The sequence below is a fragment of the Ictidomys tridecemlineatus genome, chromosome 11 (assembly GCF_052094955.1).
Source record: "Ictidomys tridecemlineatus isolate mIctTri1 chromosome 11, mIctTri1.hap1, whole genome shotgun sequence".
NCBI classification, from domain to species: domain Eukaryota; kingdom Metazoa; phylum Chordata; class Mammalia; order Rodentia; family Sciuridae; genus Ictidomys; species Ictidomys tridecemlineatus.
The window spans coordinates 843,528-856,590 of NC_135487.1; the positions used below are offsets into that span (position 1 = coordinate 843,528).

At 60.3% G+C, this 13,063-nt stretch overlaps 1 protein-coding gene across 7 annotated transcripts in view; it reads right to left on the reverse strand.

The window, feature by feature from the left end:
• Positions 1 to 13,063, reverse strand: part of Morn1 (MORN repeat containing 1) — a 49,179-nt gene that overhangs the window by 29,617 nt on the left and 6,499 nt on the right. For 5 of the 7 annotated variants that reach the window (XM_078025044.1, XM_078025045.1, XM_078025042.1 and 2 more), the window contains 2 exons: positions 4,924 to 5,020; positions 4,217 to 4,408 (listed from right to left, as the gene is read on the reverse strand). In XM_078025044.1, the coding sequence (XP_077881170.1) occupies positions 4,217 to 4,408; positions 4,924 to 5,020 (289 nt within the window). The remainder of the gene's footprint in view (positions 1 to 4,216; positions 4,409 to 4,923; positions 5,021 to 13,063) is intronic. The other 2 variants (XM_078025047.1, XM_078025043.1) reach the window with 1 other exon arrangement.

Sequence of the window (13,063 nt, forward strand, 5' to 3'; positions counted from 1 at the left end):
GGGCCGGGGTTGTGGCTCCGTGACAGCTCGCTCATCTGACACGTGTGAAGCACTGGGTTCAAACCTCAGCCCCACATAAAAATAAATAAATGAAGGTATTGTGTCCACCTACAATCAAAAGAACATGAAAAAATTACGCCATTACGTCATGGAGCTTATACGTGTGGATGTAAAAAATGTATGAACATATTAGCATAAAGCTTGGGATGGAGGAAATGGAGACTGTCACACAGTTCTGAGTGTGACTGGAACGAAAGCACATCACATGAGGTGACTGTGGTAAGTTAAAACACTCGTGTCACCTGAGAGCAACCCTCGAGTAACAGAGCAACAGTCCCAGGGAAGGAGCGTCAGAGAAGGCACAGAGCAGTGTACAAAACTCAGCTCAAAACAGACACAAGGGTAGACACCTGGGCCAGCGAGAAGCAGCAAAGAGTGAACTTGAATCCACTACCTCAACGATCCCAATAAACATGAAAGGCGTAAAACTCCAGTTAAAAGGCAGAGACTGTTAGAGACGGAATCCAAGGCAAGACCCAGCGGGCTTCTGAGTTCTCACGGTGGAGGTGAGACCCATGGGCCCAAAGGAGAGGGCGGGTCGAGAGCCCAGGTTAGATGGTTGAAGGGGGGAAGGTCGCTGTCCTGATGTCACAGGAAGTGGGCGTCAGACCCGGCCAGGGGTGAAGAATCAGAAGACCTGAAACCTGAAGCATTCATGCGCCACAACAGCTTCAAAGTACAGAGGCAGAAACGGACAGATCGTAACGAGGGTCAGAGATGTCGATATGTCACTTTCAGCATTTGACAGAAACAAGCAGACCAAAGACCAGCCAGGGTACACCAAACTCAAATGCCAGCACGGGATCAGTGTCCTTTACACAAAATGCTGGGGACCAGAAATGTTCCAGGTTGGGGAGTTTCTCAGATTTTTGGAAATTTTGCAAGGACTTTATCTGATGGACATCCCTAATGCAAAAAAAAAAAAAAATCCCAAATCTGAAATGCTCTAAAATCTAAAACATTGGCCCTCAAAAAGTTTTGGATTTTAGATTTTAGATTTTTGGACTAGGAATGCTCAGCCTATAAAAACAAGATTGACCTGACTGACATTCATATAATACTCCATCCAACAAAAGAATGCACATTCTTTTCAAGTACACACAGAACATTTACCGAAGTAGACCCATAAAAATTCTCAATTAAACTTGAAAGAAATCGATAAATACAAAGTATAGCTCTAACCATATGGAATTAAGTTAGAATTCAATAGCAGAAAGAGCTCTATATTTGGAACTGAAACAACACACTTGTAAATAACTCATGGATGAAAAAAAGAAATTAAAAAGGAAACCAGAAAGTATTTTGAACTGAATGAAAATGAAGATACTACATCTCAAACTTTGCAGGATGCAGCTACAGCAGTATTCGGGGGAAATTCATAGCAATAAACCTTTATATTATAAAAGCAAGGTCTGAAATGAATGACCTTAACTTTCACCTTAAGAAACTAGAAAAAAAGAGAGCAAATTAAATCTACAGTGAGCAGAAACAAGGAACTGAGGCTGGCCTGGGACACCTGTAATATCAACGACCAGGGAGGCTGAGGCAGGAGGATGGCAAATACGAGGCCAGCCTGGTCAACTTAGCAATCCTCTGTCTCCAAAAAAAAAAAATGGCTGAGGATGTGACTCAGTGGTAAAGCACCCTGGGTCCAGTCCCCAGTACTACAAGAAAACAGACAACTTTTGTGTTTCAAAGGGTACCATCAAGAACTGCAAGATGGCCCATAAAATGGGGAAAAGTGTTTTCAAAGCAGGTGTCTGATGGGGACTTAAACCTCTACATGTAAAGAACTCTTAAAAATACACAAGGACGGGGCTGGGGACATGGCTCAGGTGGTAGAGGGCTTGCCTTGCATGCACAAGGCCCTAGGTTCCGTCCCCAGCATAACCACCAAAAAAAAAAAAAAAAAAAAAAAAGGATCTGAATAGACATTTCTCCAAAGGAGATCCAGCAGCAGAGAGCTCAGCACGGCACCCTCAGGTCCCGACTGCACGGTTCCATGGATCTGGAGACTCGTGAGGAGCCCTCAGAGAGACCAGCACTGATAACTGAGTGCAACCAGGCCGAAGCACGCGGGATCCACACACAAAACCCACCTGAAGCCAGCATTTGAAATGGAGTTAAGGCCATCCCCTTCACAACAGCACAAAAAGAATGAATCAGATTCACGAGTGACCATCAATAATCACACTGATCACATAATTTAATCAGGCATCTAATCATAAACTTCAAATTATTAATGATTCCTTTAACAAGAGGCACCAGACTCGTGCGTGCAGGACGTCAAACGCTGGGAGAGAAAGCAGGGCTCCGACCACGCGAGGAGGAGCCACGGGGAAGGCGGCCCACCCCGGAGGCAGCCCCATCCCCAGTGGAGTCCAGCAGACAGCAACAGGTCAACCCTCAAGTTCATGTGGAAACAGGAAGGCCCAGAAAAGCCAAAACCATGTTGAAAAGTAAAACAAGGTTGGAGATGTCTCCAGTTCCTAAGGCCACGGTGATCGAGATGGAGTGTCCTGGCAGAGCCAGGGTTTACCTTCTGAGGGTGGACACACAGCCCAGTGCCACAGATCCGAGTCCAGGCCGGCGCCTTCACCCTTGGGGTGAACGATTTCCCGTTCAACGGGGGAAAGGACAGTCTCTTCAACAAATGGTGCTGGGAGATGGATTCAGAGCTCAATTTCATCCAGAGAAAATAGGTCAAGATGGATCACAGACCTAAATATCAGAGCTCAAACCATAAAACTTCTAGAGGAAAACGGGGAGATCTTTGTGCACTTGGTGAGTAGAGAACCCTTAGTCATGGGACCCGAAGTCTGGCAGGTTGGGCTTTACCGAGATGGAGAACTTTGTGAAGGAGAGAGACAGCCTTTAGAGAGTGGAAGAGCGCCCAGCGGGAGGCGTTTGCAATGGCGCATCTGTCTTCCTTCGCACCCCAAGAACTCGAGGTCAAAAGTAAGAGCACACTCAGTGCGGATTTTTAAAGTGGGTAAAGCGTTTGGACAGACGCTTCTCCAGAGAAGATACACGGACGGCCCACGAACCCAGGAAGAGCCGCCCAGCAGCCCCAGCCAGGGACACGCAGGCCCCAGCTGCGAGGAGCCAGCACTGGAGACCTTGGCTGCAACCCGGCAGAGCACGCCAGGCTGGAGGAGCAGCAGCCGGAGGGAGGGCCGGCACGCAGGAGGGACGCAGACGTGCCCGTTCTGGGAATAATGGACACTTTCTTGAAGCTGGACTGTGAGTCCACTGCATGGCCCAGTGGTCCCACTCAGGAGAGCCAAAGGCAAGTTTTTCAATAAGGACTTGTGCCCAGTGTCCACAGTGGCACCGTCCACAAGAGGCCAAATGTCCACAGTGGGTGCCACTCTGAGAGGAAGGAGGGCCCTGATGACGTGGCCAAATGCAGGAGGCTGACATCGTGCAGGAGAGAGGACGGAGCTGAGCCACAGGCAGCGAGCTCCCATTCACATGAAGTGTCCAGGAAAGGACAGTCTGCAGAGTCTGAGGACGGCTAGGGCTGGCTAGGGGCGGGTGTGGGGCAGGGCTTCGAGCGGGGGGTCTTTCCAGGGGAGGCAGATGTGCTGAGAGAGTCATGCTGTGCTGGTCGCTGCCCAGACCTGAGGGCTCGGCACAGGTTTGTCTCATGGCGTGAAAACGATGCCTGCCCGAGGCTGTTAAGCAGACCAGCTGGCCATGACTGAGGTGTCCGCCACGCCCAGGAGGGGCGTCCTAAATGCAGCCTGCTGGGCCAAGGGCTTTGGGAAGTTGGCGGGCCCATCCCTCACAGCAGGAGGGGCTGAGCTCCTGACAAAGGCCCTCATCCTCCTTGACCACCCCAGGGGTGGACTCAGCCAGACCCACAGCGTCTCTTCCCTCTTCCGTGTTCTGTAAGATGCGCGCTGACCTTGGGCAGCAGCCCACACGCAAGCCAGACACGGACTCTGGCGCGCACACCCAGAAACCAGGCTGCCCACCAGTGGGAGGGCGGCCAGCTACGCTCCTTCCGCTGGGTCTGGGCCACCGGCTTTGGCACACCAGCACGGGTGCCAGGAAGCCCCGGAGGCCTCTTTCCTGGGCGTCTGCTGCCCAAGAACCCCACCCCGGGCCTCTGCCCTTGGGAGAGGCGCCATCATCCCCTGGTGGAGCTTACTCTTGGCAAGGTCCCCGTGGGCCTGCTGCAGCTGGACCCGCAGTGTGAAGGGGGCTCCTTGGGCCACTTCCAGCACCTCTGGACCCAGAATGACGATCCTCGTGGCTTGTTCTGGGAGAGGGCAGAGGACAGCGTCAGCGGCTGGGAGGGTCGACCCCTGCAGCTCCAGCCCTCTCCTGCCCGTCGGAGGAGCTGTCCGGAAGACAGTGTCATGTGACATCAAGCCCGAGTGAGGAGCCCAACTGGGGTGCAGGGTCGCCGGGGCTGAGGCCACCCAGGTCCCGCCAGGAGCAACAGGGGAGCAGGAATCGTGGCCCAGGGAGGTGGCCAGCCCCTCTGTAGGCCATAGGCCACTGTGTGGTCACTTCAGAGTGTACAGCGTCAGGGGAGTCAGACTGAGGCTACTGGGGGGCAGTGCAGCATGACCAGGCCACTCCAGATGCCTGTGGCTGGGAGGTCCCTGGGTGGGGGTGTTGTGAGGGGGTCTGCGGCTGGGAGGCCCTGCTGCAGCAGGACCCTGCATGTCCACAGCCCTGTGGACATCAAACCACCACATGCTTCTCCTAACGGGGAAGGGACTTTGGGTTCCATCTCATCCCAGGCCTTGCCCAATGTGCTTGAGGCCCAGTGTCTCCAGTGGGACTTCCCAGGGCCACCTGAGAACGAGGCCAACCCCACAGGCCAACAGGAAGGCCAGGGACACCTACCCACTGGGTGGCCGTTGATCCACAGGCCACAGTAAGTGACTCCTGAGTAGTGGGCCAGGCTGCCCAGCCCACTGAAGACATCACTGTGCCACTGTCCCTGCAGAGAGGACAGAATGGCCTCAGAGGTCAGTTCCACAGGGGCCCAGTGCTTTCCTGAGTGGAGGCCATTCTGCTGGGGTGCCGGCCAGCTTGCTTGGTCAAGGGTCTCTCCTTCGGCTTTAACACGCGGGGAGAACAAGCTCACAGCACCCCAGAGACTGGTCAGAGACAGCCTTGTGTCCATCACAGAGACCCGCCCCCGCCCAGGGCGCCAGGACGAGGTGCCTGTCAGGCTGCACGCTCCTAAGTGGAAAGGCCATTAAAGCACAGTGACCGCAGGCCCCCTGGGCGGGGCCCGCTCGCGGCATGCCCCCTCCAGCCGCTCCCCAGCAACAGCTGGCCTCCAGTCACACGCACAACGGAGGGTGGAACAGCAACGTGACAGAGCGGGAGAGGCATTTCCACGGAAAATCCCGGGGTGTCGTGTCTGACTGGGTCACTTCTGTAAGGGGAACTGGCCCAGAGCGGCTCCGTTCCAGCCGCTCCGCTGCAGAGGTTAACCGGGCTCCAGGATCCCCGCCCACCCTAGGCCTCAGGCTGCACGGTGGAGGCACGGGCTCTGTGGGCACCGCACTGGCCCTGGGACATGGGCCATGTGGGCCCCGGAGGGAAGGCAGCCCTGAGGGGCGGCAGCAGAACGGGGGTATGGTGGTATGGAACCCTCAGGCCTCGGGGACTGGGAGGCCGAGGATGCCCAGACTGGGGAGAACCAGAGACAAGTGTGGAGAGGGCCTGGGGCCGGCCACATCACAGGGTGGGCAGCTCAGAGCTGACCTCCCCACACAGCCGGCGCCTGCAGACCTCACCCCTTTCTGATCTGGGCAGAGTCGCCCTCCCACGAGCTGCTAAGTCATCCCTATGGGGTCTCGAGGGGCCCCAGGCGGCCCTGTCCCTCCTGCACGGAGACCGGAGTTCCTAGTCCAGCACGATGGCTCCCGACTCCCACGGGGGCCCACTGGCCGTGCTCCTGGAGTGCCCAGTGCTGAGTGCTGGCCGGTGTCGCCCATGCCCGCCCCAGGGTCGTCCTGGTAGGAGGAGCTGCAACTCACATGGCCTCCGAGCCCCAAGCAGCCCTTTCCCCTCGGTGCAGCCATGGACCTGAGGCCCCAGAGCCAGGCCCACGGAAGAGGAAGGCAGGGCCTGGGGCCGGCTGCCAGGAGTGGGCTCCAGGCTTGCAGTGGCGTGGCCATGTCCTGCCGGAGCCGGCACGCGGGTCCTCACCCTGGCCTGGCCTTCTTGGTCACGTGACTACACTCCCCAGAAAGGGGGCCATGGTCCTCATTTACTGCTCCTCCCTCGTGGCCTCCTGTCCCCTCCTGGCACTGCCGTCCTCACTCCTGTCCCTGGTTTCCTTCGTTCCCGGTCCAGCTCTCCAGAGAGGCGATGATCTAGCACACATGCTGGAGTGGACACTGGGTCTGCAGCGAGGCCTGGGGCAGGCACACCGCCTCCAGACCAAGGCCCTTCAGCCAGCTCCTCAGAGGAGGTGCGGCCACGTATCTGTCCACGGGTGGGTGCCACAGGCAGAGAGGCCAGACGGATGCAGGGCCCCCACCGTGCTGCAGAGAAGCCTACTCGGGCACACAGCTGGGGAGGGTGGTGAGAAGCGCTCCTTGCACGTCTGCCAGGGGCCCTGGCCACTGCGCTCCCTGGGGCCACTCGAGCATGGCCAACGGTGCCCATCATCCATGGTGCATGCCACCGCTGCGGCAGAGGTGACTGTGCCAGGCACTCTGAGCCCTCTCCATGGTTCTGGGGCTTCGGCACAGCACTCGGCTGGTCAGATGGCTAACCTGTGGGCTGGTCCTGGCTGCACAGATGTGAATCCCGCACTCGGACACGCTGCTCTTGCTGGTCCACATGCACCCTAAGAGGGAGCCGTACATGCCAATGTGTCTCATCCTCAGTGTGGAGAGGTTCCTTGCCACACCAGGGACCAGGGGTCCTGGGGCCACCTGGAAGCAGCCCGAGGGGCCAGGTGAGCAAGGCTGGCCTGCACTTGAGAGCCAGGCATGTTCCGGGTCGGTGCCCAGGGCGGGCTGCAACGCACGGCGGCCTCGGCTGGGCCACAAGGCCACTGACCAAGCCCCTGGGGTGGGCCTCGGCTGGGCCAGGGTAGGACAAAAGGCCACTGACTAAGCCCCTGGGGTGGGCCTCGGCTGGGCCAGGGTGGGGCACAAGGCCACCGGCCCAAGCCCCTGGGGTGGGCACCACTGTTCTCCCTCCCCCTAGGTGAGGACAGGGTGCAGTGAGGGGACACAGGAAGGTGCAGGCGATGGCAGGGTCAGCCAGGGAAACCCACACCCAACATAAAGCGAGACTGGGGAACACGGAGACCAAGGCCAAGGAGCGGTGTGCAGGTGGGAGGGGGCCGGGGTCAGCCTCCAAGGCGGCCTCAGGGGAGGGGTGCCAGCCCAGCGCCTTCCCGCCCGGCGGCCACCACCCTGGCACTCCCAGAGGCCTCCGACTCCCGGGGCAGGTGAGTGCAGCCAGGCGGGACGCTCTTTCAGTGATGTCCCCAGACACTCTGACAAGCAATGCCCCGTGGCTTGCAAGCCATGGGCGCCGTCCAGCCACGGGCAGGCTGAGTGTAAATGGACCGTGAGGACAAATGCCCAGCTCCTTCTCAGGCAGTGGTCTTTCTGTGGTAACTAGGGGTGGGCCCAGGGCCCGCTGCTACTGAGCGGCACCCCCAGGGCCTTGCTAGGTTGCTGAGGCTGGCCTTGGACTTGCCAGTCCTTGTGCCCCAGCCTCCAGGTGGTGGGACAGTGGTGTGGCCAACGTGTCGAACTCCGGGAAGCTCCTTCCAGCTCATCAAAGCCGGTTTTCCCTAATTTTAATTAGAAATGACTCTGCAGCTGCCCGGCCTCCTTCCCGCAGCGTGTGCCTGTCCATCCTCGTCAGAGGTCCACCTCTCAGGCTCCTGCCCACCGCAGTCCTCCCTGGGCTCCAGGGACCTGGCTGATGACAGCAGGAAGAGCCTGGCAGGGGTGGGGAGCCACAAGCCTCTGTGCTGCTCTGCTCTGAAGGAACTGTCCCCAGCTGCAGCCAAGCCGCAGACCTGAGCAGGTGAGTGCTGAGCTCACTCCCCGTGGGGACCTCGTGGGCAAGAGCAGCTGGGACCTTCCTCCTGGCCCTGGGGCCCGACGGTGAGATGTGTGCCGCCCCTCAGCCACCAAGGACGGGTGGCCCCTCGCTTCCCAACGAACGGCGGGGTCCACAGGGTGCTGCGCCACCCCGTCCTGGCTGCACCTTCCTGGGACTTCCTGTCAGCGGACCTGCGGTCTTGACGTCACCGATCCCCATGTTCTGTGGGGTTACTGACCTGGCACAGGCTTCGCCCTCAGAGTTCCTGTGGTGACTGTGGCCAGTGGGGAGGGTCCATGCCGAGTGGTTGGCTCCATAAAAGGCCACGGCTGGGTGTGGATGCTCCAATACCCCCAGTTTTGCCTGGGATCTGTGGGGACCTGTTCTGGGGGTCACTAGCCTGCCTTCGTGGACTTGGCCTTTCTGACCCAAGGACAGGGCACAGGATGTGGGAGGGGCTCTGGGCCCTGTCCTTCGGCCCCTGGGTCTCTCTGGAGCAGCGTTCCCACAGATCCCAGGTGAGGAGAGGGGGGCTGGAGACGGCTGCAAGTGAAGGTACCCGTAGGCCGGCCATCTGCTCCCCGAGGAAGACCAGCCAGTCTCCTGGAGCCATCTCTTCTGTCTGGAACCACAGACAGACACCGCGCTTCACCAAACCAAAGGTGCCCCCCCAAGACCCCGCTCCCCCGGTGCACTGCTCTGGGCTCCACCAGGGCTCCCCGAGTGTTGCTGCCCTCCAGGGGCCACCCTGTGCCTTGGGGCGCCACCAGGCCTCCCTGGGTCACCTGCCCGTGAAGATGTCCTCTGGGGGTCTCTGCGCTCCTCAGGTCTGGGTCTGACCTCTGTACAAGCCAGGACAACCGGGGCTACTGTGAGAAAGGGCTGGGGCCAAGCCTGGAGGGCTGAGAGGCCTCGCCCAGAGTGGAAGGATGAGGGAGGGGACTGGCTGCTCTCCAGTCTTTTCAGAAAACAAAGCTGCACCTGAAATAAGTGGGAAGTAGCTGGTGGGCCTGGGGGGCTTCCTGGAGGCAGCTGAGCACCGGCCCATCCGACAGGCAGAGCCCAAGGCCAGGCACAGCCGTGGGAAGGCTCTGCACAGAGCCCCAGCACAAGCCCTGGCAGGAGAGAGGGCCTTGGCGTGGCCAGCCCGGCCAGCGGGGTGGGAGAGATGGACACCAACAGAAGGCGCAGATCCTGCCTCAGGGGGAGGGCGAGGGTGGAGGGTGCGGGAGCATCTCTGCCAGCTGCGGTTGGCAGGGCGCACGCTCATTAGGATGGCGCCGTTGACACAGCCAGAAAAGGAGGGTGGGCAGCAGGTGCAGAGACTGAGCCCCTGGGCACCTCGGTGGAAACCAGAAAGCGCGCAGCCACTGCCACACGGTGCCCTCACCCATGTGGGTCCACACAGCCCCACAGAGCGGGCTCTGGAAGGGACCTGCACACCAGCAGCCTCACCACGCCAAGGCTGGAAGCAGCGGGCCTGGCGCCCGACAGACCCGGGAGAGAAAACGTCACCTGAGTGGACGCGGTGGCCACGGCTGGAATCCCAGGCGGAGGCAGGGGGATCACAAGTTTGGGACCAGCCTCAGCAACTCAGCAATTTAACTCAACATTTAAACAGGTGGAACGGGGCGCTGTGGTGGTGTGCGCCTGAAGCCCTGCTCTGGGGAGGCTGAGCAGGGGATGGCAAGTTACTGAGACAGTTTCCAATTTAGGATGGTTTTTAAAGGTCGGGAGGTAACGGAGGGTGGAGCCCCCTGGGCCCGATCCCCAGCACCACTCAAAGAGAGTGGTGTGTACCCCTGATTGGGGAGCACTCAGCCTCACAGAGGGAATTCCCACACGGCTGCAGCGAGGACAAGCTTCCAGGATGCTGTGACTTACGCCAGACACCAAGGGCCCAGTCCCTGGGGATTCCTTTCACGTGGCGCCCCCATAGTCAGATGTACAGAAGAGAAAGGAGGACGGGCGCTGGGCCGGCAGGGGACGGGGAGCCTGGAGCTGGCAGGCGGAGACGCACCCGGTGCGTGTGGATTAGTGCACAGAGCTGCATGCCGGAAACCAGCACCATGGCAGATGCCATGCCACCCGCATTTTGCCACCAGGGTTATCCTTACAGGAAAGGGCTCTGGTCCACACTGGTCCTCAGCCACACCAGGGCTGCTGAACAAGGCGCCGGAGGGAACGGAATTCAGGGCTCACATCATGTGGCCCTGGGTCCTCTGGTCACTCTGTGTTCCTGGCAGTAGCTGCTTCAGTTCCTGCCACCACTCTTGATGCCATGAGAGTGTCTGGGCCACAGGCCAAAGTGGCACAGAGGACGGGGACCATCTCCTCCCCTTCCCCGGACACTGCCAGGGCTCCTGACCCAGCTGGTCGGCCACGGGCCAGGGGCCAGCCAGGGCTGTGTGCACAGGGCTGGGTGAAGGGCCTGCAGATGGGTGGAGCGGAGGGCGTCCGGGTCCTCACTGACAGACCTGCAGGCCGCCCAGCGGTGAGGCCTCTCTGAAACATCTTGAGGAATTCCAGCCTCTGGCCCCAGGACAGGGAGGTCACAACCACAGGCAGGCCTGCGCTCCCAGAGAGGCACCGGCTGGGAACTGAGGCTGGAGGCTGGGGTGGTGCTGCTGAGTGGCGCTGGGCTGCCCCCTGGTGGAGTGGTGGAGCTGCCGCAGCTGGAGAGCCACTTCCACCGCCCTGTCCCCAATTTCCGGCTTTAGGGTGGAGGTGCAGCACAGAGCTGGGTGCACTGGTGCCCAGAGGCAGCATGGCCTATGGTAATTGGGGAGAGACCTGCCTCTGGGGTCAGGATTCGGCTAGGGGAGCACAAAATCTTGGTGACTCCCCCGACTCTGCCCTGCTGAGGGCTCTGTCCTGGCCACCAGCAGACACCACTTCCCCCTTGTGCTTGGGCAGAGGTCAGGCCCTGGGGGGACCCAGCAGGCCAGTCCTCCCTGAAGCTCAGGGCATGCAGCACTGGGCTGTGGCCGAGGCCCTGTGCTGAGGCCCAGGGCTGCGCCGTCACTTCCTAGTTTGGGAGACGTCCTGAGCCTCCGTTTCTCCATCTGTAAATCAGGGTGATGGCCTGTCTCAGAGGAGCCCAGGCTGACACCGTGAGGAGCTGAGCAGGGAACTGTCACGTAGCAGCCACACCAGGCACCCTGACTCACAGCCGTGGGGCAGGTGGGGTGCAGGGCGGAGGTCTTAGTGGGGTCCTGGCTCTGCGCTCTGCCATGGCGCCTGAGTCAAGCCCCATGTGGGAACGCTGGTCCTGAGCAATGGACCCTTGGGCCCCGCTGGGGGAGAAGATGTGGCTTCCTTCCAGACTCTCATGTCCTACAGGCAGCCAGTGAGGACCACTGCTCCTGTGGCTAGCCACCTCCAGCAGAACCCGCCTCTTCGCAGCTCTGACGGGAGTTCAACCACCAGGGCCACTCTGCCAGGAACGAGGCCTCCCTCAGGGGCCTGGCACCTCTCTCAGCTGGGGCTGGAGCTGTCCAGAGGCCTGAACTCGCCTCCTTCCTGCTGAGACTGTGGGACGCTCAGGGGACCCCCTCAGCCAGTGCAGTCACCATCGCTGCCATCAGCCCAGTGCAGCAGAGCTGGGCTCCCAGGCCCTGACCCCGCTGGCCCTTCACGTCCAACACGGTGACAGCTCCAGCTGTGAGAAGCCCCAGCTCCGCCCTCCTGGCTCCCAATTCCCACTGCAAGGGGCTCACCCTGCAGTCAGGCCCCGGGGCAGCAGGCTAATGCCACCAGACCTGAGGGCCCTGGGACAGCAGGATGGCGCCACCATCCTGGAGGGCCCTGGGTCAGCAGGATGACGCCACCATCCTGGAGGGCCCTGGGACAGCAGGATGACGCCACCTGTCCTGGAGGGCCCTGGGTCAGCAGGTCAAAGTCACCCCATCCTGGAGGGCCCCGGGACAGCAGGCAATGTCACCCCATCCTGGAGGGCCCCAGGTCAGCAAGTCAACACCACCCCATCCTGGAGGGCCCTGGGACAGCAGGATGACGCCACCCGTCCTGGAGGGCCCCAGTCAGCAGGTCAACACCACCCCTCCTGGAGGGCCCTGGGACAGCAGGATGGCGCCACCCCATCCTGGAGGGCCCTGGGACAGCAGGATGACGCCACCCGTCCTGGAGGGCCCTGGGACAGCAGGTCAAAGTCACCATCCTGGAGGGCCCTGGGACAGCAGGCCAACACCACCCCATCCTGGAGGGTCCTGGGACAGCAGGTCAATGCCACCCATCCTGGAGGGCCCTGCAGCAGCAGTTCAAAGCCACCCCATCCTGGAGGTGCCTTGGGGACACTCTTGCATCGCTGTTTTGGTGTTGTTCCTTTGCCCTTTTCTGGGTCGGTGATTCTTGCGTTGCACTTCCTCTGGTGACAGTTCCAGAGTGGCTTCCTCTCCTGCTGCATCTGGAGCAGGTACCTTCTCCTCCCACGCTCAGGCCAGGAGCCCACCAGTCCTCCTTGTGTCTCTTCTGCCTGATGCCCTCCTGTCAGTGAGCCCCACACCTCTGTCCAGACGCGCCATGCCTGCTGGCCGCACCCTAAAGGCCGGTACCTGCTTCCTGAAGAGTGTGCAGGGCCCCCGCGCCTGTCAGTCTCTACACGAGAGCCAGAGACGAGAGGGGCTTCGTGACGGGCCGAGGCTCGGGGACAGCAGAATGCCTGGGCCCTGACTGCTCTTGACCTTGCCCTCTTTCTGCGTGTTAGTCTCTCTGCCCTTGCTGCTCCACGGCCTGGGAGGCTCTGCCCTTCCGTCTCTAGGTGGCAGCTCGTCCACCTCCCGGCCTCAGCTCCAAGGCTGGTCCCTCTGGGAGGGCCCCCAGGGCAGGTGTCTGTGCCCGGCTCAGTGGAGGACGCACTGGCTGCTGGTGCCCACACCAGCCCAAGTTGGCCGCTGCTTGCTCTGCTCCTAGCTGAGCTCTGCTCCTCATGGTGAAA